This window comes from Enoplosus armatus, chromosome 9 (assembly GCF_043641665.1).
Source record: "Enoplosus armatus isolate fEnoArm2 chromosome 9, fEnoArm2.hap1, whole genome shotgun sequence".
NCBI classification, from domain to species: domain Eukaryota; kingdom Metazoa; phylum Chordata; class Actinopteri; order Centrarchiformes; family Enoplosidae; genus Enoplosus; species Enoplosus armatus.
In genome coordinates this window covers 9,774,226-9,799,470 of record NC_092188.1, presented here as the reverse complement: position 1 = coordinate 9,799,470, position 25,245 = coordinate 9,774,226, and the positions used below count along the sequence as shown (strand labels likewise).

The following is a 25,245-nucleotide window of genomic DNA, read 5'->3' as shown; positions in this document are numbered from 1 at the left end:
TGGGGATCCCTTCATCCTAAAATACAACCTTTTGTATTTGGCAGACATTGAGAAACCTAGGCTTGTTATTCCAAAAGAGTATCGTCAAGTAATCCTGCATTTGGGTCATACTGTTCCGTGGGCTGGGCATCTAGGACAGGCTAAGACCTATAACTGCATTGCTCAGCGCTTCTATTGGCCAGGATTATACACAGAAGTACTGGAATATTGTAAAACATGCCATGACTGTCAGGTTGTAGCTCATACCAAAGTTTCAGACCGAGGCCAATTACAACCATTGCCAATCATGTGTGCCTTATGAGAGAATAGCTATGGATATCATTGGTCCTCTGCCAAAAAGTAGCAATGGACACAAATTTGCCCTGGTCATATGTGACTACGCAACCAGATACCCAGATGTCTATCCACTACGCTCTATTCAGGTCAAACATATAGTTCGGTGTTTAGTGGAGTTATTCTCTAGAGTTGGCATCCCTAAAGAGATCTTGACAGATCAAGGTACAAGCTTTATGTCACACCTGATGAAGTCACTGTATTCTGAACTTGGTGTAAAAGGGATAAGAACAACACCATACCACCCAGAAACAGATGGTCTTGTTGAAAGATTTAATGGCACACTGAGAAAGTTTGTTGATGATACTGGTAAAGATTGGGATAAATGGTTGCCTTTTCTTTTGTTTGCATACAGAGAGGTACCCCAGGCTTCAACTGGTTTCTCTCCTTTTGAGTTGTTGTACGGCAGACAGGTCAGAGGCCCCTTGGACATGCTGAAGGAGAACTGGGTGGCTGGTGAGGCAACATCAACCAACATCATCTCCTACATTCTGCAGATGAGATACAAACTGGAAAGTTATAGAGGAAAAGCCAAAGAACACCTGCAGGACGCTCAACATAAACAAAAGGTATGGTACGACAAGCATGCTCGTGAAAGAGAACTGAAAGCTGGCCAGAAAGTGTTGGTACTACTTCCTACTGGACCAAGCAAGTTACTAGCTTAGTGGCAAGGCCCCTATATTGTGACCAGAAAGGTGGGCCCAGTAACATATGAGATTCTGTCCTGATAAATATAAACACAAACAACTGTTTCATGTCAACCTGTTAAAAGAATACCATCAAAGACATGATCAGGAACCAGGAGGCGAGCATGTTCTGATGATCCAGGATGTTCAGCCTGAAGAGGATGATGCAGTGGAGGCTGAAGAAGCTGACATGGTCCCCTTCAGAGAGAAGTGTAAACCACAGCCCCCTCCAGAGCACCTGAGTGTGGACTAGTGGTATCAACTGGGTGAGCTGAAACAATCTTTCCCATCCTTGTTCTCAGAGAGACCTGGCCGAACTGATGTGATAAACCATAAAATTGTTCTGAAAGACACCAAACCTGTTCACCTGAAGCCTTACCGGATTCCAGAACGAATGGTGGAACCACTGAGGAAAGAGGTCCAGATGATGTTGGACATGGGTGTCATTGAACCGTCAAGAAGTGAGTGGTCAAATCCTATAGTGCTGGTTCCTAAGAAAAACTCCACTCAACCTCGGTTCTGCTCTGACATGAGGGAATTGAACAGCATATCATGTTTTGATTCTTATCCCATGTCACGCGTTGATGAGCTGTTGGAGAGATTGGGAAAAGCCAAGTATATTACAGCCTTAAACCTTTGTAAAAGGTTACTGGCAAGTGCCCCTCGACCCAGGTTGTAAAGAATACATGGCTTTCCAGATTCCAGGAATGGGTTTGTTCCATTACACTGTGTTACCTTTTGGTCTTCATGGAGTGCCTGCAACCTTTCAAAGATTAATGGACATTGTTCTTAATGATCAAGGTGCAGCTGCCTATCTTGATGATGTCGTAATCTACAGTGAGACCTGGGAAGAACACATGCAGCATCTCAAAGTTGTCCTGGGCAAGATACAGGATGCTGGACTGACCCTGAATGCAAACAAGTGTTCATGGGCTCAAGAGGAGGTGAAATACCTTGGATACCTGGTTGGCCGAGGGCAAAAAAGGCCACAAATAGAAAAGATAAAGGCCATACAGATGATTCCCAGACCCCTGACCGAGATGCAAGTGAGAGCTTTTCTAGGGCTGGTGGGGTGGTACAGGAGATTTGTTCCCCATTTTGCTACGGTGGCGGCACCACTCACCGAACTAACAAAAAAATCAGCCCCTAAAGTGATTTGGAATGATGAATGTGAACATGCTTTCCAGATGTTAAAGAGGCAGATCTGTCAAGCCCCTGTATTGCAGAGCCCTGACTTCACAAAACCATTCCTGGTGCAGGTTGATGCCTCTGGTGTTGGACTAGGAGCCGTGCTGGCCCAGGGAGAGCCTGGCGAGGAGAAGCCTGTCCTATTCCTGAGTAAGAAACTGTTTGACCGGGAGAAAAAGTACTCTACTGTGGAAAAAGAGGGACTGGCTATAAAGTGGGCTGTTGATTCATTGAAGTATTATCTTTTGGGAAGACAGTTTGTGTTGCAGACTGACCACAGGCCTTTGATGTGGATGCACTCAAAGCAGCATCAGAATGCAAGGATCCTGCGTTGGTGCCTAGCCCTCCAGCCATACCAGTTCACCATACAGCATTGTCCTGGTAAGAAAAACCTCATCGCTGACTATCTTTCCCGTTTGCCTGACCTGTGTAAGCCAGAGGGGGAGGAGGTGTGAAATGTGAGGAAGCACCAACTCCCTCACCAACTATTTGCTAAACCCCCTCTTTGGTTAAGAAAGGTGGAAAGAATTCTCATATACAATTTTCTTTCTTTTCTTTCTTTAATTTATGGTTTCAACATTCATTTAGAAATACATACATACATTATTACATCATTAAGATTTTCTTAAGAATATATTAAGGCATGCTGGCAAAGCCATAACCTGTTTGAGTCCTTTGTGGAGGCCATCTTGTGCTGGTGCTTAAAGAGGAAGCAGGCCTCAACTATAGCCCTTTTTATGTGGTGTATGAAGTGGGCGGGTTCTCCAATTTGATTGGTCAAAGGATGTGTGATAAATGACAGTGCTGACCTGATAGGCCAGTTTGAACTGGCAAGGCGGGCCTCATACTATAAACGTGAGTGCAATGAGAGAGAGAGTGACTGGTTGAGGAAGAGCAGCACCAGAATTGTTTGAGCGGTGAATGAGTAAGAAGTGTTTCTTTTCTAACTCTCTTTTGTTTCATTTTTGTTTGTTTTTCTTTTGTTTTTTTGGAGACTGAGAATAAAAGTCTACCTAATTTTTTCAGCATAACTCCCTGCCTGTGTGATGTTTTTTTGTCCTCCATGAGTCTCACCATGCTTCCCTGCACCTCACCTTGCAACAAATAGAAAATAAAAATATACACATTTACGACATTTAAGTGAAAAATAAAAGTTAAAAATATATACAGCAGCAATGTATATGTATGTGTATATATATGTATGTATGTATGTATGTATGTGTATGTATATATATATATATATATATGTATATATGTATATATATATGTATATATGTATATATATGTATGTATTGTCATTTAAGAATAGGTAATATTGAGGTAGTATATGTAGAAGATTTCCAGTCTGTTTCTTTTGAGTGTCAGTGACACTGGCCTTGCGGATCAGTTTATTGAGTCTGTTGGAGTCCGCTACCCTCAGCCTGCTGCCCCAGCATGCAGCAGCATAGAGGATAGCACTGGCCACCACAGACTCATAGAACATCCTCAGCATAGTCTGACAGATGTTGAAGGACCTCAGCTGCGTCAGAGAGTAGAGACGGCTCTGGCCCTTCCTGTAGAGGGCATTAGTGTTCTTAACCCAGTCCAGTTTATTGTCAATGTGAACTCCCAGGTACTTGTAATCCTCTACAATGTCCACACTGACCCCCTGGATGGAAACAGGGGTCATCGGCACCTTGGTCCTCCTCAGATCAACAGTCAGTTCCTTAGTCTTTGTCATTTTGAGCTGCAGATGGTTCTGCTCGCACCATGCGACAAAGTTGTCCACAGCAGCCCTGTACTCCTCCTCATCACCCTTACTGATAAATACATTACTAATACTCAAAGAAATTATCCATAATGTTATCAGACACTTAGAATATCAATCTGAGCCTAGTCACTAGCAAAAACAAGCACTTTTACTTTTGCAAGGATTATGTTGCAGCCAGTGCAGCCCGTTTGCAGCTGCCGGCTGAGGCGATCTACTGGACCAAAACTTTTTGTACCTATTAGTCATTTACACCCCCAAGGAAAAAGAAATAAGTACTGGAATTACCCTTTGAATCAAATCCAGCATAACTTTTAAATTTAATATTGTTTATTTATGTGTAGTGCTGTATCTGATATTACAGATGCTTTTTCATTTTCTTGAAATGACACTTTTAGGCCTATACACTGGGTTTGAATGAACCCAGGTGAGAGACTTCATAATACCAAAGGCTAATCAATTAATTAATTCCCAAAAAATTGTGCATGGATCACTTCCTCTCTTAAGGGCTCAGCCCTAATGTTTCAAATGTCTATGAACGCCCTCATATAAAGTAGTTCAATTTAGCATTTTATCCAAATCCCAAAACATTATATATAATACTAAAACACTGACAGGGACCCTTTTTCTGCATAATGACTACTTTTACTTTTGATACTTTGAAATTAGCTAATCAGCTAATTGTTTACCTTGATTAAACTTACATTTCCTTTGAAGCTGCAGGACAAAGGCTACATATAGGCTATGAGGACATGTGTCAGTCTGTAAGACATGTCTTGGAACACCCGCATTTTCATTTACATTACCTTTTATTTGGTGGCGATTTGGTCCGCCGGTACCGCTACCTCTACTGGGTGAAAAATTTAGTGAAAGGGTGCAAAGACTGTTTTTGCGATTGTTTTTGTGCAGCTCTAACGTCATTACGGTACCGGCGCTATGCATTGTGGGACACAGAGTAAGATGGAAGCGGCCATCAGGAGCATGTCGAGGGCTCAATAACATATATTTTAAGTATCATATCTCCGCTTAAGGCTATAATTTATGATTCGTTGTAATAACAACGAACAATTGAGTTGACACAAGGTCGCTGCTGGACGTGGAAACTGGTAATGTTCGTCATACTGCATTTAATGTAGCTAATGTGCTAGCTAAAGCTAAAGCTAAGGGTCAATGTAAAGATGTTTGAAATCCGGACCAGCCAACACGTTAAAAACATAGTTAACAAGGCACCTTTACCTGAGTGAACTGAATACTTCTTGTGAAGTTGATATATTTTGTGTTGTAGAAAACCTCGGACATGTCTGTACTGGGAGGGTTACTGAAAGCTGGAGTGTCCTTCTGTCAGTCTGCTGGGACTCTGCTCCACACAGTCAGGGCCATTTCTACCGGTGAGTGCTGTTACTGATTTCAATGTTTGTTTATTGTGTCTGTGCTGCAGCAACAGTGTTACTTTTTATGCCTGCAGTGCTTTTGTTAGGTTAGGTTTAGTACAACAGCACAATGTCGACTGTCACGTGATCTACTAATTGTAGCAGCACTAAATGTAGAATTTGTGCAAAAGATACCCAGGTGTTCAATGCTGACATGAAATAATGTGCTTTCTTCAGGGACATGCTGCCAGATCAGGATGCATGCCATCCCTCAGCTGAAGAAGGTGGACAGGTGGACTGAGAAGAGGAGCATGTTTGGTGTTTATGACAACATAGGCATCTTAGGTAAGGGTCCTGAACCAGTTAAGTCTAGGCTTTGAGGCTGTGGGATGTGCCCCGCTGTTTGTTTATTTTTTGTTGAATGAAGACAGTTTTTGGTTGACAGCACTTAATAAAACTGTTAAGATGTACAATGCAACTATGGATTCAAATGTGTTTTTCATATTATTAAGTTTGCTTGTTGGTGTAGGAGAACCAGATAACCAAAGCACTGTTAGGTCATGGTTTGAGTTAGAGGAGGTGAATTGTGTATACATGAGTATGGGTGAATAAATGCAAGACCAATTTAACATCCTGGTTCAGATGGTGCCTTGCTGAGTTTTGATCTTTATACCAGTTCTCAACTCCTCACCAAGTGTGCTCTTTCTCACACATACACTGTGCACAAACTGATCTCCACACTTTGTGTCTGCAGGGGACTTTAAAGCTCATCCCAAAGACCTCATTGTTGCTCCCTGCTGGCTGAAGGCCTTCAAAGGCAATGAACTGCAGCGTCTAATTAGAAAGAAGAAGATGGTGGGAGACAGAATGATGACTCTGGACAGACACAACTTGGAGAAGAGAATCCGCTTTCTCTACAGACGCTTCAACCGCACTGGCAAACACCGCTAACACTGAACAAACCATACTGGCAAATACATCTGATCAACCAATAAGGACTGCTGGAGTCAAGCTGTGTGATTTTCATGCTGTCAAAGTGCTATATATTGACATTTGTTTCTAAGTTAAATTCATAAAAAGAGAAGATGTGTGCACTTCGGAGTAGTTTCACTTCCTGTTTATTCATGTATTCATTGTTTTTTGTCCTATTAACAACCACAAACACAAAATACATGATATGAAAGCCTGAACCTACTTTATAAAACTTCATTGGAAAAGAAGACTTGTTATATTCCTTGTAACCAATATAAATTCCTTTAGTGCCCAGACAGCGTCAAGCTGGTCGCCTTTGCTATGATGGTCTTGCCTGAGTATCTCAGAGATTAGAATAGAGATTAGGCTCCAACCTACAGAGAGTTCAAAGGTCAGCAATGGAGCTCAGGATGTGAGGAACCATTAAAATAATGAATAAATTATGAGATTGTGTATTTATGGTACTAGAATCAATGGAAATGTTAATGCATGTGTTTACTATAAAGTCTATGAGACCATTTTCAAAGCAGTAATTGATATATTGAGGACATACAAGAAACACCTAAACATATGTGGATGTATTTCATTCTATAGACGTGGGTGTAAAAGTGCTGCTGTAACACCCTCCACTCTTTCCACTTCATCCCAAAGGTGTTGGGTGCGGTTGAGGTCAGGGCTCTGTACATGCCAGGCAAGGTCATCGATACAAACCTGAGAAAGTCGTTGCTTTTGGGGCATTGTAATGTTGAAAGGTCACAAAAGTGGGAAGCTGCTTCCCAACCTTGGGTCATAAGATAAACCTGAGTGGTCATGAGATGATTAAAACAAGGATAAAAAGAAAAAATGTATGTATGTATCTGCAACAAATGTAGCTTAGCTACTTAGCTTTTTTTTATTGTGAGGGGTTGTGCGAAAAAAAAAAATACTTTGATTTAAAGGATCACAATGTCAGAAGAGGTTGGGAGACACTGATCTGAAATGTCAATGTCATTTACTCTCTTGTAGACAAAGGTGTCCATATACTTTTGGCCATATAGTGTACCTGTAATGTTTCTCTTTTCCTGAAGACGATCATATTTTGGTATGTTTGACGTTTTCATTCCTCCAATGGCCCTTTTCCCTATTTTAATGACTGACTTCACTCATCTCACTTCTCTTAAATATGCAGAGTTGAGAATCAAAATGGAAATACGGGTAGAGGTTGTAGGCTCAAATGTAGGACTTCTCTCGGAATAAAATGAAAGTAATTGCAAAGGAGGAGGAGGGAAATGGGAGAATCCCAGGCCAGGGAGGAAACAGTCGAGTCAACACTCTGTAGGCATCCACTGTACCGCAGTGTCGTCCTGCCGCCCTATCCGACACAGAGCTGCAGTACTGCAACGTGTGAGGGGGGAGAGAGAGAGAGAGGAGGGGGGAGGGGGGTACCGCACTGTCGTTACGAGTCCAAGTGGAGGAGGCAGGAGGAGAGACGCATTATTGCAGTAGCCTACAGTGCCACAGCACTTTACACGGGCGAAACTACTGCACTTCCCCCAAGACGCACATCCGTCCGCGCAGAGAGAGAGAGAGAGAGAGAGAGAGAGGTGAGGGGAGACAGAAATCAAAGAGAAGACAACTTATTTCTCATGACTGGACTTGTTTTCCCTTTAATTTCTGAAATTGCACGCATTTGCCAGTAGCTTTCAGAAGAGGCAGCTCAACAAACCGTCCAATCAGTGCTGCGTCTCCGCGTCCAGGAGCGGCTCTATAAGGACCCCGCATCACTCGGTGGAGCTGCAGCCCTGCGGGACTCGAAGCATCCGTGGATTTCTCTTGGATGGATTATAACTGAGAAGTACTTTTCTCTTGCGCTCGCGTCGCTCTCCTTCACTTCCTGCATCTCTCTCAGTCCAGTCACACGGTGAATTATCACGTTTACGTGTCTCTGTATTGCGGTACTTTGCTGACGACTTGCAGTATAAATGCACCGCTAGAAGATCCACTGCGCCAAGAAGCCCCCCGCCTCTCTTCACTGTTAGCACTTTCATCACTTTGCTAATTGAAATTTTGGACTTTCGTTTGGATCAGTGCCAAGAAATACTCGTCTCTTTTTTCCTTTGATCTTGCTGTTTTTTTCTTCTTTTTCTTCTTCTTCTTCTTCTTCTGCTTCTCGTTTTGTACTTCAGACCCTCCCTCTCCTGCCTCACAGCCCTCCTCTGCTGCCCGTGAGTCAGTTCAAACAGCTGCATAGAAGATGTGAGTATTAATGCGGCTTTTCTGCTGCCCTCTTTTCACATTGAATTACTTAAACGATCTCTCAAGCTGCTCTGGATAACCATGGATTCAAACCAGTTCATTTCCTTGCATGTTTTTCCAGCGGGGTGGAGGAGGGGGGCGGGGGGGTCTGAAACCGAACTGGTTCCTTTCAGCTTGATGGATTTTGCTGACGCAAGTGAAATTTTCCGTCAGAGCATCACTAAATTATGTATTCAAGGGCTGACTGCTGTCACGCTAAAGCCTTGGGTACCGTTAAATGGGGATTTTTTAGATCATTTTCCACCACAGATAGCCTGTTTAAGTATATATATGTCAAGTGATTGACGGTTCATGAGGTTATACATTTCTTTGTCCTCCTGCAGTGACTGTAATTTGTCTTAAACTGCCCAGCAGGCTGAGTCAGTGGCTGCTCCCCTGAGGAGCTTGTTTGCTCAGTTTTTAAACCTCCTGTATCCATTCTTCTTCTCCCTGCTGGATTAACCCTTTCCCCTTCTCCACACATCACTTTCCAGCCTTACCTCTTCTTCTCAGTCCCACCCAACTCTCTGTAATGCACCACAAGAGAACTTCTCCCCTCTCTTTTTTTCTCGCCTAAATCTCCTCTCCCATTATTCAGCCAGCGTCTTCCTGGACAGGACTTTCTGTTTCTTGCTTTCCATCTGTGGCCTATTTTTTCTTTCTTCCCATTGCATCTTCTTTCTCATCCTACCCCCTTCTTCACTATCACCTGCTTATTCTCTTTTCTTTCCCCTTTACATCCTATTTTCTGCATTCCTCAACCTACATCTCTGCCCTGCATAATATGCCGTTGTTTTTATCCTTTTGCTGTATATGTGGTGGCTTCATGCCTCCTCTGTAACTGGCAAATTAATTACATTAAAGTTAAGTGCTCCCTACATGCCATAAACATGCATCACTAATCAGAATATCAAGTGGTCCTTTACTCCGATCTCAATTCCTCTTCCTCCTCCTCGTGCTTCTTCTCAGGTCTGCCCCAGATGCTGCTGCCCCTGGTGCTCCAGGAGCCCCCGGAGCAGATGGAGCCCCAGCCGGGCCACCTGCAGGCCCACCCAATACCTCCAGCAACCGCAGGCTACAGCAGACACAGGCCCAAGTCGAGGAGGTGAGCTGGAGGCCAGACTAAGAGTTTCATGTTATATGCAATGCGTCAGTATTAAAGCAGTCGAGAAACCTCATCAATGGCTTAATCATGAAATACCTGGACTTACTGTGTAAGCACAGTGCTTATACTAGAACAGAGATGAACAAGAATGTAAATGCTCTGTTGTTTATGTTCTCTGAAGAGGTTTTCTTGATACATAATGGGCTCTGCTGCAATTTGCAAATGGATTGCGACATTTCATTTATGATATATAGCTTCAGAAAACCCTTTGTCCCCTGCATTGCTTTCCCTTAACCATGCTTGTCATCCTCTTTGTCTCTCCTCCCCATCACTGCCAAATGCTCTCTCATCCTTGCCACTGTGGTCTAGGTGGTGGATATCATGCGGGTGAATGTGGACAAGGTTTTGGAAAGGGACCAGAAGCTTTCAGAGTTGGATGACAGAGCGGACGCTCTCCAAGCCGGAGCCTCCCAGTTTGAAAGTTGCGCAGCCAAGCTAAAGAACAAATACTGGTGGAAGAACTGCAAGGTGGGCACATTAATGTGGTTCCATTAAACAGATTGTTGTTACGGAAAGAAACTCATAATATAATCCTTGTCTGAATTAACAATATGCCTATTAGATATGTGGTGCGATAGAGATACATTATGTATATAGAGCTAGTAGATAAATAAAAAGTAAGTGTGCATCAGATCCTCAGCTCCTGTTTTTTAAAGCATAAAAGCTGTTCATGCTGAGGTGCACTGAGGCGAACACACAGTGTCTGTTCTGGGAATGTCGTCGTCCTGCTCTCCACACGCTAATCTGTTAATGAGCTGCTGTGGAGGACTGAGCAGATGCTTTGGGGAAAATGGGAAAAAAGAAGTCTGTTGTTTTAGAGATTTCACTTCAGACTCATAAATACTCAAGAGACGGCATAACTAAATGCAAAGAAGTGTCTTAAATGTTTTGTTGTTCAGATGTGTTTCTTTTTGAACTCCACACAGTTATCGTGTAAATACCTTTATAAAAGTATGTCCCATTAAAGTAAATGCCATTGTCATTGTTTTCTCCTTTCAGATGATGATCATGATGGGTATCATTGGAGTCATTGTGGTGGGAATAATATTCTGTAAGTAGAAGATAGTTTCATCTTGACACTAATACAAAGATTGATCAATTTATTGATTGACTGACAGATAGGTTGACACATATAAACAGATAGGATTACTAAAAAACTGCTGATGTGTTAGTGCTGTTAATTTGACAGGACATTAAGACACAGAGATGGTTCTTCTGACTTAAAGGATGGCAGGTATAAGGCAGCACCAGCATATTATTGTGTGTTTCTGCCCTAACAAGCCCATATCTGGCCTGCCTACTTCTGCTCTGATTGTCAATTATTCATGACTTCTTATTACAGTAAATTATTGATATAATACAAATTTGACCAGTTCTTTATTAAAAACAAACCCGTAAACACTATATTAGAAGCAGAGTTCAGCCGACTGCTCTCTACTTTTGTTTTAAGTGATGTATTGCCAGATCCATTATACTAATGACTTTCTCTCCTTCATTCACAGTGTACTTCTTCTACTGAGCTCAGCCCATCAATACAGATGGATATGGACTTGAGAATGATATGAGAGGGAAGAGAAAAAAAAAAGAAACCCAAGCGCCCCCTTTTATCCGTCCTCTCCTTCCTCTCTTCACACAGTCTTCCATCAAACCATCTTGCACTTATACATGACAGTAGTGTTTATAGGTGTCTCTGCTCTCTTTGTCCCCCCTCTCCCTCCCTTCTTCTTGCTTTCTTCCACTGTTTTGCCGCGAAGTCTCGCTCACTCTCTCCTGTCTCTGCACCTCATGTATTATTGAAGGACGCAGCAGGCAGAGTGAAAGAGGAAGAAAGAAAGGGGAAGGATAGAGAGAGAAAATTCTTGGGACACGGGAACACACAGGGCTAAGCCCTCTGAACGGAGCTATGGGGGGAGATGTACAATGTACAGATGGTGAATGTGTGCAGGGAGATTGAACACGAGTTTGCAATCCTTTCTACCCCAGATACGCCAAAGCTTGTTCATATTACCTTTTTTGAAAGTCCTACATTTGTAAATTGGTACTGACATGCCTAACTAACACACTCCTTCTGTCACAACCGCTACCATTCATTGCTACTTACTAACACAAGGTCATGTTAGATTAAGATTATGTACATTTTTGTTGTATGTGCGTGTGTGTATTTGTGATCCAAAGCATTGTAACCAATGGCTTTTTCCAAGTTCAGCTGATAGGCTTTTCTTAGTAACTTTTTTGTTTCCTTTCCTGCCTAACTTTCTCCTACTTAGTCTCCTATTTCTGCAACGTTCAGTAATGACAATGAGAGAAAGATATTAGAAAAATGAAAGAGACTGTGTGAGAGCATAAGGACAGGAAGAAGTGATTCAGGGAAGGGTAGGAAGAGTATTGCAGCATTTTTGCCCTGGATAAATAAAACAAACTCAATTTTGGACTGATTAGCAATTATTGATACAGTAGTTGTATAACTATGCTTCATTTCACTGTGGTCTTTGTACCACAGGCGGTGGCATAGTAATATGCACAACAAGACAGACAATCTACTGTATACATGAACTGACTGCTCCAACCCAGAGGACGATCTCTTAGCTCTGACTTGGGCAGAGTCACAGCCATAGACAGATGAATGTGTAGCGTCACATTTCAAGCAGGTACAAATGCTCAACTTGTTTTGCGTTTGTTTGATTGTTGTTTAAGTTGACCTGATCTTGAAAAAGCAGGAAAATGGGACACGATTAAGAAACCCAGAACCACCTGGCCCACCTGCCCCCCCTCCCCTCCCCTCACAGAAGAACAGACTCACCTGTCACCTGCAGTATGGTAATGGCCAAAATGAGGTGTTTGTTTCTAACTTGCATGGCAAACGGTGTCCATAGTTTTGCCTATTTGTGTGACCTGTGTATCTGCCATTTCTGAATCTAACTGCCGATTGTACATTTTCTTTTGTCAGTGGTTTAAATGACCTGTGTATAATGTCTTTCTGATCTGATAATTACTGCTTATGCAATGCAATGATGCTCAAGAGTTGTTAATTTCACTTGCGTTTGAGAGAAAAACAATATTCAGAGACTGCAAACAACTGCTACTATAGTGAACTGTTAAAAACATGTAGTATTGTATGGATAGAACAATAGTACACATCTGACAGATTATGCTCCTGAAAACGTGTTTATAAATTCTTTCAGGTTTTTTGGGGGGGTTGTTGGATATAAAAGAAAAGCAAATTTTCTCTCTCTCTCTCTCTCTTCGGACTGTGAGAGTTGAAAAAATTAAGAAAATATGAACAACCATAGGCGCAAAATGCATTTTATGCATTAATTGTAGCAGTTAGCCATAATTATCTGATATATTGTGCAACAATTTTATTAGGTAATTACCACGAGATAGGAGAACATGTTTTGTGATTTACAACCTGAAAATGCAGTGAGAGATGCAACTGGATTTGCGAAAACAAATGCATGCTTACCACTTTTGCTGATGCCAATAAAGAAATCATCAACAGAACTGAGTGCTGACCTTTTTGAGCCAATTTAGAAAAAGTTTTTTCCACAATCTACTCCACTTCAACTGATGCCAGCTTTCTTATTACAATATACTGATTCTGACTGAAATAATTTTATGAAAGCAAAACCTCTGTTTTTTCTAGCACAGATGTAAAACAAGAAATATACAAATATTGATAATGTCAAATACCTGAAACAATGTTGCTGAGTCCCAACATCAGTCATTGTGAAAAGTACAAAAACATTAACAACATCAGTATCACACACAAAAAGAAGCGAGCCATAAACACATAGGCTACATTTAAAATAGTACCAAAAGAAAACAGTACAACAACAAAAAATCCTTCCCAAAAAAGAAACTATAACACCTTTACATCCTGATTTCAAACTGATATTCAAACCCAAGACTCTTTGTTTTTTATGGCTGCACCATAAATCAACCTCCATCAAATGGAAATATCTTAGATGTCTTGTGCATATATTTTTTTCCATTTTCCCAAATGCACCCTGACATATTTGGTTATATTACATATTATCTTTGGAAACTTTGTGAATTTAAAATCCTACAGTGTGTACACATACAAACAAAGAAATACAAACAATTCAAGGCCTAGATGACTTAATCCAGTGTGAATCAGACCAATAGTCATGTGTCTTATTGCATGTTATGTTAATGCCTACTGTGTAACAGATCACTTCAGTTGTATTCCCTTTAAGCTGCTCTTTTGGAGAATTTATGCAACTTTGGAGACTTCTATGATGGGCAACATGGTATAACTCTAAACATGAAAGCAAGTTTTTATAAACTAACACTCAGATAATCATATTTATAGTGCCACTGATTTGATATGTGCTTTCAAATCTATAACCTATTTTTCCACGTACATGTATGTACATAATAGTTCTATATTTATTTTTTCCTGTCTTTGTCCAGCTTTGCTATCCTTGTTTTAAGCAGTAGGTCCATTTCTATCAATATTCATCAAATTTGCATTTTTCAGCTCAGTAGAGGATAGAAGAGTTAAAAGAACCATTGATGGCTTCTAACGAAATCAGTAATAACTTACAAATGACACAAAGGAAGTCCAGTTTCAAGTCAGGCTTATCTGAACACACTTCTGAACATCTCCTACTAACTTATCTCATGAGCTGGTAGAAGAAAATCACAGTGATGATCAGGAAACCCAGAACCCACCAATAGGAATCTGTAAAGAGAAAGACACAGTTAAGGATTTTTATACTGGGTTGGCATTAAGCACGAGATACAAGATATAGTAATGCAAATCAATAATCTCAAGACATAAAACGTTTCTGTTTAATGTCCAAAATAAACAGCATTTTATTGCTCTGTTTCTAAAAAAGTTTGCGGTGGCTGAGTTACAAAATGAAAACTGCATTTTTGCATTTTCCAGAGGTGGAAACATTTTCATTAAACTCCCCTCTGCTGTGACACAATCAAAAGAGGTTGTGATATGATCTAAACTGTATTTTGAAACCATTTATGTATTATGCTCCACTCTAATAGGAAACAGAAACATAACCCCCATAAAACCACAACATGTTGTTATTTACACTTTGTTTTTTGTACAAATTAAACAAACAAGTTATGATGTGTTTAATAGTGAGCTTTAGATGTGCTAGTAGGCAGATTTTGTTACATTTAGACAGAACCAATCTATATGCTAAGCTAAGCTAACTGGATGCTGGCTATAGCTTCATATTTAGCGTACAGACATGAGAGTGGTACTGATCTTCTGAGATAACTCTCGGCAAGGAAGCAATAAAAGCACGTTTTCCAAAATATCAACTATTCCTTTAAAAACACAGAGTTAAACAACAAACAACAGCAACACATTAATACCTGGTTCTGGACTTTCTACCACCAGACTGACAAAGAGAGGGTCGCCTAGGGCCGGGTGGGACACCCTGCAGGTGATTTTAGTTCCAGGGGAGACGCTGGAGGGCAAAGTGAGGTGAGATGACAGGGAATAAGTCCCATCACCATGCTGTCGATGGCTGGAAAGAGAGCCCTGATCTGGAAACACCGTAGGCTCTGTGTCGGTAGGAGAGAGGAATGACCACTCCATCTGAAAGGCAGAAGAAAGCTGAGAATTATGGTCTGCAAATAAATCAAACTTTATTTGTCATACAGATTAGTGCAATTCAAAGTGCTATAGAGCTGACCGACAAGCTCCTATTAAGACAGTACAAATGTAAACAGTAAAACAATTTAAGACTAATGCACAAAATAAATAAAATTATGAACATGTAATAATAAAACCAATAAAATGTATTAAAAGAAACAGTCAAATAGATAAAAGACAATAACAAATATGAAACATTTAAAAACATGAATACAATAAAATAAATGACTGAATATATTAAATAATTGCCACAATACAATGTAATCGTGTCAGTTTACGTTTAAAGATAAACACTTTGAGTGTTTCTGTTCCAACTGCTCGAAGCATAAAAACTAAAAAGCAATGAGTTTTTGTTCTGCTCTTTGGAACAACAAAAAAACTTGTGCCAGAGGGCCTGAGGGTCCCTGGTTCAAACACTGCAAGCATGAAGTGCTTTAAAAACAAGTCAATTGGATTTCAATGTCATTAGTAAATTAATAACTCATGTTTCCTGAGATTTCATGTCTTTCATGTCAAGTTGTTGACGACTATACTGGCTAACAGCTACATCTAAGAACATACTAGTTACAGACCTGAGCATCCAGTGGATAGTATTTACTGCAGTGGCAGCTCAGTGTCTGAGGTGACTTTGTCTTCAAAACCAACTTCTCCTCTGAGAGTGAAACATCGGGTGGTTCTGAAACAAAGAGCAACAGAGGAACAATTGAAAAACATTCTGTGGATTTTTTTCTGAATTGAGAGATTTGGGTGAAACTTACGAATAACGTGGAGTTGAATGACCTGCTGGGCGTGGAAAAGGCCTACACTGACAGTACAGATGTAGGTCCCCTCATCCAAAACCTTCAGTTGGGTCAGAGTCAAAGAGGCGTTACCCTCACCAACAAGCTGGGTGGCATCCACGCTGGAGCCCCTCCTTTCTGCATGCACTGAGGACAGAAAATCAAACAGGATCTGACAAAACAATCTCAGCTCAAGGTCCACTTTCTCACTTGTTCTGGAGCTTTTGAGCATACTAAGACAGGCATTTGTTTGACCTACTTAGATGGGTGCTGTGCTCTTTATGTTCTCTATGCTTTGTGCAGTTTTCTGACATTTAGCTGTGGCTGTTAAAAGTTGTGTGGAGGCCTCTGAGCTTTTGGTCTAACAGAACAATCCAACAAATGAACTGCTTAAGTTTTAATGCCTTTGGATTATCCATTTGTCGTGGACCACACAAACTGAGGTCTTGAAGATGTCAGACTAGAAATTATAATCATGAATATCATAAAACCACAAAAGTATTAATGTTATATGCCTTTAACCTTTGCAGTTAAATGTCTTTTTGTCTCAGTTACCTCATCCATGTAGTGGGTCTTGTGGTTTGACAGCTAATAACATGATGCAATATTATGCAAATGTATGACTAATTTTAAATGTTTTTACTTATTCTGCAACTATAACTTAGCGGTAACCAGTGGTTAACATGTTTGTATACCCCAATATGTAGAGTTAAAGTTTATTTTTATTTAATGTCAAAACAGCCACTTGGCATGGCTCCTTTAGTGATTGTGAAATTTGCCAACATTGTCCTTAAAAACCTTACTAAAAATGAGCATTTAGACTCCATTTGCTTTTATTTATTCATGAACTTCCATTGTTCTGAAGCCAACTTGCAGTAATGGTACATTACAACACTCTCAGAGCCACAAGAAGCTGTCCTCATTGTTTAAATCCTCCTAAAGACCCTGGATAAATCAGAAGTGGCCAGGCACACCTGTTCATACAGCACTTACCCACTGTGCTCCCTTCTGCATCATCCAGCCTGGTCTTCATTTCAAACACTTTCTGCCCTTTCCCCCTGTGCTGCAGTCGCCATTCAATGCTCACTTCCTGCACTAACAGTATCTCCTGCAGCTTGAAGCCACAGTTGAGGGTAACATCACTTCTCACAGGGGCAGATACAGACTTTACATGAGAAAACACCACGAACATCACTGAGGGACAGAAAGCAAAGACAACAGCAGAGAAAATGAGTATGACGTTATTTCCTGTCTAACAAAACAAAGAATGGAAACGATTCAATGAAAAGATGAAATGGGATATTAAACTCTGGATCTCACCCTCAGTCAGAAGAGTTCCCGACTGGCTAAGAGGCAGACCCAGTTTGGTTTGTATGAGGGTTGACTGGTCCTTCTCCACTGTCAAAGTCTGCAGTATCAATGCAGTGCTGAACTCAACTCCCTCCACATTAAGGGACACCATGAAATAAGCTGTATCTGAACTTTCCTCAGATCCATGAGGGGAGTAACGGCTCATTTCGCACACCACCTCCTGCTCATTGCAGTCCGCATGAAGCAGCACATCTGCGTTGGGGATCTCAGGTGATGTCACTGCCACAAAGGGATGAGAGGAGAAGTTCAACGCAGGTTGCGCTTCTATGACACCAAAGTTTATACATAGAGACAGCAGGGACAACCTGTGGCTTCTAACAGGATGGCATCTGGATCAGGGATTGAAGGCGCGACAAACGCAGTGAGTGTTTCGAGTGATTCGTCAGGAGCCACTGCAACATCTCTTAAGACAAGAGTGGCTGGAGCTCGTGTGAAAAGAGCGCCACCTCCCATTCCACCCAGTGCGACTCCCTCCTCCACCAGGGGGCAGGAAAGTACGATATCTGCAACCCCATTAGCTGAGAAACAAGGGGAAGAAAAAAAAAATGTTTATGTATCATCTGGAATACACAGTGAAATAGTGGCTGTTAACCACCATTAACTTACTGAAAGGTTTACACTTTTAACATAATCAGTAAACAAACAGAAGACTACTATTAAACAGAAATAAGAGTCAGGCTTTATTTTATGGGTCCATTATTTCCTAATAATGTATTAAAAGTTTCTAGGAAAAACTATGTAATCTTGTACAAACTATAGGCAAATGAAGACAGAGTTCTGAGACTTATTTTAGGTTGTTTAGTTGTGTTGGGTTTAAAAGCAATTGTGGATTTTCAGAGGAATTTACTTTAACAAACTAAATTTCCAAGCTCCAATTTAATCCAAGTAAATGTTTATTCAACATTTATTTAACATTGAAACTTTTATTGCTCTAGGTCAGACTAGATTAGCAGTCAATTTGACTCAATTAATAGGAAGTGTACAAAATAAACACTGTCTCTATTTTACCTATAATTAGTGTCAAATGGTTCTTTCCAGGAAACGTCCTCGGAATTCACAGAGCTCTACCAGACAATGTGAAATGACTACTTCTCCAAAAGGTTTATTACTGAGCTGGCCAATAAACTCAAAAGTCAATTGATTGGCACTACTAAGCTTATGTCTACCATTCAGTGCTGCGTCAATATGACAAGATAAATGCTCTTACCACAAACGCACGTAAGGAAGTATCCAAAAAAGATTACTTCAATCATCATCATGGAGTCTCGTTTCCGTGTTGTTATACATAAAAGGTGTTGTAGGTAAAGTTTAACGTTAGAAAAGCAAGAAAAGAGAGATAACTGCTGAGAACTCTAACGCACCACCGCACTTTCACTTTTGATTTCAACAACTAACAACAGCTCATTGCGTCGCTACAGTCTGAGTATTTTACAGCCATTGCTAGATCCCATTGATAATGTACAATAGCTGTAGCGCAATATACATATATCTAAAAATCTGATAGTGAACTCTTGATGTAGTACAGGACATGTAACCCTGTCGGGAGCATGCGCGCACCGCTGCAGTGGAGGAGTGAAAGTAAAAGTGAGGAGACAGGATCGTCCAATGACAGAGCAGCAGGAAGCGGGTCATGGGTCACCATGGAAACAAGCCCGTACAAAGCCCGTCACTGAAACCACCCGTTAAGATCGTTTTGAATGTTTAATATAACTAACACAATTACTAAAGAATGAGTTTGATTGATTGTGTTTATTTGGATTTTGGATTATATATAACTATTCAGAGATATTTAGCTAAATGAGTAGTTCAACATTTTAATTTAGGAAGTTTTACTTTTTAGCAGAGTTTGAAGATCATAGTACCACTCTCAGCCAGCCAGTTAGCTTAGCATAAAGCCTGGAAACAGGGGGAAACACCTATCCTGGCTCTGTCCAAAGGTAACAAAATCAACAGATTAAACAAACAAAATATGATATGTTAATGAGCTCGAGAGGTGCTGGTAGGATGACAAGCTTCCTCGTCAGACAAAGTTGGAGACTATAGCTGGTGAACATAATGGAGCATTTAGCAGCTAAAGATATTTACCTCAGGATTTGGTGGAGACCAAACCAGAGCAAGGAGAACAAGTATTGGATTTACATTCATAAGGTGGATACAAACACGACTCCAAATGAATGTTAATGATGCTCCATGTAAGGTTATGCGACATGAAGGTGTATACCGTGCGACGGTAGAAATGTGACCACTCGCAAAGATTTGGCAACACCTGCCCCGCTGCGGGAACTGTCTGCTATATATATATATATATATATATATATATATATTCTCGCGTGATCTCGCAAATCCTGCTGCCTCGCAAGGTAACGTGATTTGGGCAGAGAGTGACAAGAAAACATGGAAGAGGAGAGTAAAGTTGTAAATACAGAGCATGAAGTACGGTATGGTTATTTTAAACAATTTCTTAATATAATTTGCAGAACAATTACTGTATCATGTGTGATACAGTGATATAAAATTATATATAGTGTGATAGAAGATTCAGGCCGTATCGCCCAGCCCTAGCCCCATGTCTGCCGGATATGTAAATAAACAGTTTGCTGTCACTGTTGTGTTAACAGCTTGTTCTGCTCAATGAATTCATTGTGTGACGAGGTGACCTCTGATACAAGTGGTAGCCTACTATTTGTGACAGTTGGCTGTGTTGGGTTATTGATAAGCGCACTGTGTTATGATTTATTGTGCTCAAAGTAGAATTATTTATGATGTACCTACTATAAATTTTGGGATAAAATGCTGTACCTCATCTTCATCATTTTATTGTAAGTTAGATATGGAAGGACTATATGAGCCACGTTATTCATACTCATTTCTTTTTATTAAGCAATATTGGCCTCTGGTTTGATTCAGCACTCCAAGTTTTATTAATTAGTGACGAAATATAGTAAATTCAGTTCTCCTGCATAGTCTTGTTGATCCAGTCCATGTAGTTAGTGACTCTGGTATAGACTCCATATGTTCCTTGCTTTCCGCAGTCAACCCCCCAGCTGACAATCCCAGCAGCCCAGAATCGTCCGTCCTCATTCAGGGTGAAGGGGCTTCCATTATCACCTTGGCAGGAGTCCTTCCCACCTTCAGGGACTCCAGCGCAAAACATGTTATTTGTCAGACTTGGTACATAGGCCCTTTTCCTCTTCAACAAAGTGATTGAATTACTGCATGTCTGCTGCTCCACCAAAGGGAGCTGCACATACTGAAGTTTATTTGTTAAAATCCGTCGTCTATCTTTTTCTGTTATGCCAAAGCCTGACACCAGTCTGAAAAACAATGTAGAAGAGACAGTTATGGTGAACTCAATAGAAAAAGGTCTCCTGTCAAGAAGATTCACATGTTGGCAAAACGAGAAAAAAGCAGAGAGAAGATTTAAATGCAAGATTAAATGACATATAGAAAATGAATAAAATAAAATGAAATGGATTATATAGCATTATGAAAGCTGTTGGTTGTTTATTTACCCCATCATGCCAGTGACGTATGTGGCTCCCTCTGCTGGCAAACATATTGGCATTATGGATGACTTGAATGTGATCGTGTCTTGCAGTTTGATCAAGGCAATGTCATTGTTGTAGTCTAAACCGTTGGGGTTGTTGTATTCAGGGTGAATGTGGACTGAGGCAGCATACACAGGAGATTCCATCAGGGTTTTAACATCAGTAAGTCCCATGTAAACCTGCAAATCAAAAGCATAGAAGGAAATACATGTAAATTCAAAAACATGGAGGCAATGGGCATGCAGATAACACCTATAGTAGCCCACTTACCCGTACAGTCTCGTGTGATACTGGGTTTCCATTATGTGTTAGGGCATGAGCTACAGTCATAACCCAGCGGTCTGCAATCACCATGCCTCCTCCTCTTTGTCCATCTATACTCAGTAACGCATGCCAGGGGATGGTATTGTTTGGAGCTTCACTGCCTCCAATGATCCTCTCATAGGCAGAGATGAGTTTTGTAGGCTGACCACAGACTGGATGACACAGACATAAATTAGGTTTACACAGACTCTGTGTTTCAATTAAAGCATCCTAGATTTGGTATGAGAAGGTTTTATTTTGGCAACATGTCAATACCAGGTATACATGTTGGAATGACATCGTTGTGGTTGGATCTCCACTTTCTGTCTGCTTCACAGGTGAAATTAACTGAAGACCAGAGTGAAGATAATGATGTATATTTTTAGTAAAGATGGGACAACATTTTTAATTTTTAATCATTATATTTTTGAAATAATATATGTAAATATCTCACCATTTACACCCCCAGAGATAGAGTAAAAAGGTTCATTACAGTGATACTGAACAACAGAGCCGTTCTGATTCTGAAAGCCAGGCAGTAAGGTCACCCCTCCGTTCAGCAAAGGTTCGGGTTCACCACAATCAATTACTGCAAAAGAACAAAACAAGGAAATATTAATATTTTGCCAGCGAAAGAAAGAAAACATAAAACCATCATCAACTTGTATCCTCGGTCACAGGTCACATAGATGTAATCTCTGCAGAAATATTCAGTTAAGACAGGAGTCACTCTGCCTTTAGCCACATTCCACAGAAATGGACATTTGACCACTGAGAAGAACATGATAACCAAACATTAATCACATATATACACTTGTAAAACTGTTACTGTCGATCGTACGAAACGGTGTGTCTCTCTCCCTTCGTCCCTCACTGTCTGTGCTGTAGTCCAGACTCCAGCCATGACTCAGGCCCTCATTATCAGTGTGGTAGTCCAGTCTGACAGTACTGGAATTTGTAGCTATCAGACCTGGACTCTTTCCACCACACAGCTTCATGGGCTCTCTCTCTGGGATGGTCACCTACGAGGAGAGGAGTATTAAAACATTTATTTATATACACTGAGGTATCAGATTCGCCTTCTTTTTTATTGTCATTTGTTGTAAGGAAGCCCTTTGCCAATACCTGCAGCCAGTGATGTAGACACCCGGGACCTTGCTGAGTGTCTATGCTCTCTATGTGGAAGTTGTCAGTGAAGTTGAGAGTGACAGTGAATCTGGGCTCCACAGAGATGATGTACTTGCAGGACAGAAAAGGAGGTGAGGGATGAGGGTACCTTGGACTGGATAGATGTCCCTCATGCTTGTCAAATATACAACCACCACAGGATACTGGACAAGGTGCAAAAGCAAGTATTATTATAGCAAGAAGAAGAGAGTCAGTAGTTCACCTCAAAATGAAGATTCACTGTTAGACTGACTCAGCGGCATTAATGCCATGCTGTAACTACTGAGGATGACACACATTAAGGTACATATAAAGAAGCATGCATTTACTGTATATGGTACTCACACAGACATGTGTGCTGGTCCAGATGAAGTTTGTAACCATAGTGGCAGGAGCAGCGGTATGAGCCAGGGGTGTTGACGCAGATCTGAGAGCAGAGTGGACCTGAGCCATCTACAGGGTCCGGTTTTGAACACTCATCTATGTCTGATAATGAGAAAGTCAGTAAAGGCAGAACCTAAAGTATAATTTAGGTTATTTATGTATGTTTACATTGTTGTTTGGTTTTAAGTTGTGAATTTGAAGAAGTCTCACTTTAAACTGATCAGCACAAGATCAAAATTGTTATAACGTCATATATAGAGACAAATCTTGGAGCTGCTCCATGGACACATAATGATTGAACAAATCCTAGGACACAATGACAACAGTCATGGAGAATTCAGTGCGATACGGGTACATTTTGATTTGATTCTTTGAAAGTTTTGATGCTCTTATTTCCAGCTCAAAGACACTATTTTTAGTGGATAGGTAGACAACAGTACTATCTGTAAGAGCACTGTTGGAGGGAGCCTGAGATCTTTCATTGCCAACAACTGCTTCACTGTAATTGTGTGACAATAAAAGCAGTTGAACTTGAACAGTTTATATTTATGTTGGAAATAACTTTTGGAATTTCTCTTGAAGGTTGGTGGACATAATGTATTGCGGCAAAGTGACCAGAAAAACTCTACCTATTGCCTTGTGGGTAGCAGAGAAGCCAATGTGCTGCTGGACCTCTAGAGTGGAGTCACTTGTTTGGAATATGAGAGTCAGTCTGTTGCCTTGAGAAAGGATTGGCTCTTTGCCTGGGTGATCAGTTGAATTTTCCTGGCCACAAAACTTCCCCAAGACCTTTTGATGATGGAGAACCTGAAAAGTGTATAGAGCAAAAAAGACACTGTAAGACCATAGATCATAAAGAGGCACTCCCTGACAAACGCAGTTCCATCAAAGGTCAATTAAAGTGTTTTGCACCTCAGCAAAGTGTGTGACATAGTTTTGCTACAGGGCACCAGTTGTGGATGAGCTTTGCCCTGAGATGCTGAAGGCTCTGGACATTGTTAGGCTGTCTTGGCTGACATGCCTCCTCGGTGTCACGTGGAAGTCAGGGACAGTGCCTGTGGAGTGGCACACTGGGGTGGTTCTTCCTATTTTTAAAAGGGGGGACCACAGGGTTAGGGATGGGTACTGAAACCCGGTATTTTATGAAAAACTGTGGTATCCATAAGCTCGGATGTTAACGGTTCTGCTGTCGGTACTGAAGACATTAAGAAAATATGTTTCCTATTTATTTAGGTAACATAAGTCCTTACCGCAGCGGCTTGGGTTCGAGTCCGGCCCATGCTCTTCGCTGCCTGTCATCCTCTCTGTCTCTCTCTCTCCCCCCTGGCTCTCTACTGTCCCTTCAAATTATATATAACCTTTTAAAAATATTTATAAAAAGTAACCATTAGTAACCAATGTGGGGGGTACTGCAGGAGTATGGGGTGCCGGTGCCTTTGGAATATTGTGTAATATTAGGTTTTAGTATGGCTCTGACCGTCAGAGAGTCTTGATGGCAGCCTGAAGAAGCTTTAATATCTAGATGTGTTAGGGACAGCTGGATCTGGTAGCCCTCAGGAACCCAGAGGTCCCATTGCTTCAGCAGGTTGGGAAGGTAAGGCCAGGGATACTGAGGGGACTGGACCTCCCCATGCATTGCAGGCTCAGAGTTGGGCAGCTGCCAGCACTCACTCACTGACAAACACAGAAACCTGGAATTGTGCATAAACAGAGAGTTGGAACTAAGGTGCTGGTCCAAAGTTGATGCAAACAGAAAAAGAACAAACAAGGTGACAAAATAATTTTTAACTTTTGCAAATGCGTAGTATTGCTTTAGTTTTATAAATGGTGCTTTGAGAAATTGATCACTTACTGTATAGTCAACCTTCCAAAAATGCTCATAGACAATGCTGTAGAATAGTTCCACGCTAATAGTATGTATATATCTACAATTATTTTGCAAGGTAGAAATTAATGAAAAAGAAAAAATCACTAAAACATGCAACATAAAGGTTAAAAAAAATGATTAAGCTTACCATATAGCACAGTGGGTCCATTCCATGTCTGCACTAAGTTCTGTGTGACTGCAGTTTTAGGCGAAATGTCTCATGCACAAATGGAGCATTAATATCACACGGGCTGTGATTTGTAGTATTTTGCAGTGGAATTTAACCTCCAGGATTTGTTTGACTTGGCAAAAATATATGCAGGTATGAACTGTAGAAGAAGAGGACCAATAATGGCTCAGTAAATGACTAAAAGGACTAGAAAATGAGGAGTAAAACAAAGGTTGTGTACAGTAACATTCCAGAGTATGAAACAGTCCCAGAAAATA

The 25,245-nt window shown here is 40.9% G+C and overlaps 3 protein-coding genes and 1 pseudogene across 3 annotated transcripts; 2 read left to right on the top strand and 2 right to left on the bottom strand.

Annotated features, from left to right (window-relative positions):
- The first annotated feature begins 4,909 nt into the window (after positions 1–4,909).
- On the top strand, positions 4,910–6,421 carry mrpl51 (mitochondrial ribosomal protein L51). The gene is made up of 4 exons (XM_070911454.1): positions 4,910–5,060; positions 5,240–5,342; positions 5,562–5,669; positions 6,079–6,421. Exons 2-4 carry the CDS (start codon positions 5,252–5,254, stop codon positions 6,273–6,275), a joined length of 396 nt encoding a protein of 131 aa, XP_070767555.1. The 5' UTR covers positions 4,910–5,060; positions 5,240–5,251; the 3' UTR covers positions 6,276–6,421.
- A 273-nt stretch (positions 6,422–6,694) lies between these two features.
- vamp1b (vesicle associated membrane protein 1b) lies at positions 6,695–10,794 on the top strand. The gene is made up of 4 exons (XM_070911820.1): positions 6,695–6,708; positions 9,540–9,675; positions 10,045–10,203; positions 10,735–10,794. The coding sequence occupies exons 1-4, from the start codon at positions 6,695–6,697 to the stop codon at positions 10,792–10,794; spliced, it is 369 nt and encodes a 122-aa protein (XP_070767921.1).
- A 2,275-nt stretch (positions 10,795–13,069) lies between these two features.
- On the bottom strand, positions 13,070–19,074 carry tapbpl (TAP binding protein like). Its single transcript, XM_070911440.1, has 8 exons — positions 18,737–19,074; positions 17,835–18,047; positions 17,479–17,748; positions 17,152–17,352; positions 16,138–16,305; positions 15,952–16,055; positions 15,097–15,322; positions 13,070–14,440 (listed from the first exon to the last, which is right to left on the bottom strand). The coding sequence occupies exons 1-8, from the start codon at positions 18,786–18,788 to the stop codon at positions 14,373–14,375; spliced, it is 1,302 nt and encodes a 433-aa protein (XP_070767541.1). The 5' UTR covers positions 18,789–19,074; the 3' UTR covers positions 13,070–14,372.
- Positions 19,075–20,476: 1,402 nt separating this feature from the next.
- On the bottom strand, positions 20,477–24,972 carry LOC139290126 (complement C1r-A subcomponent-like; annotated as a pseudogene).
- Between the last annotated feature and the right edge of the window lie 273 nt (positions 24,973–25,245).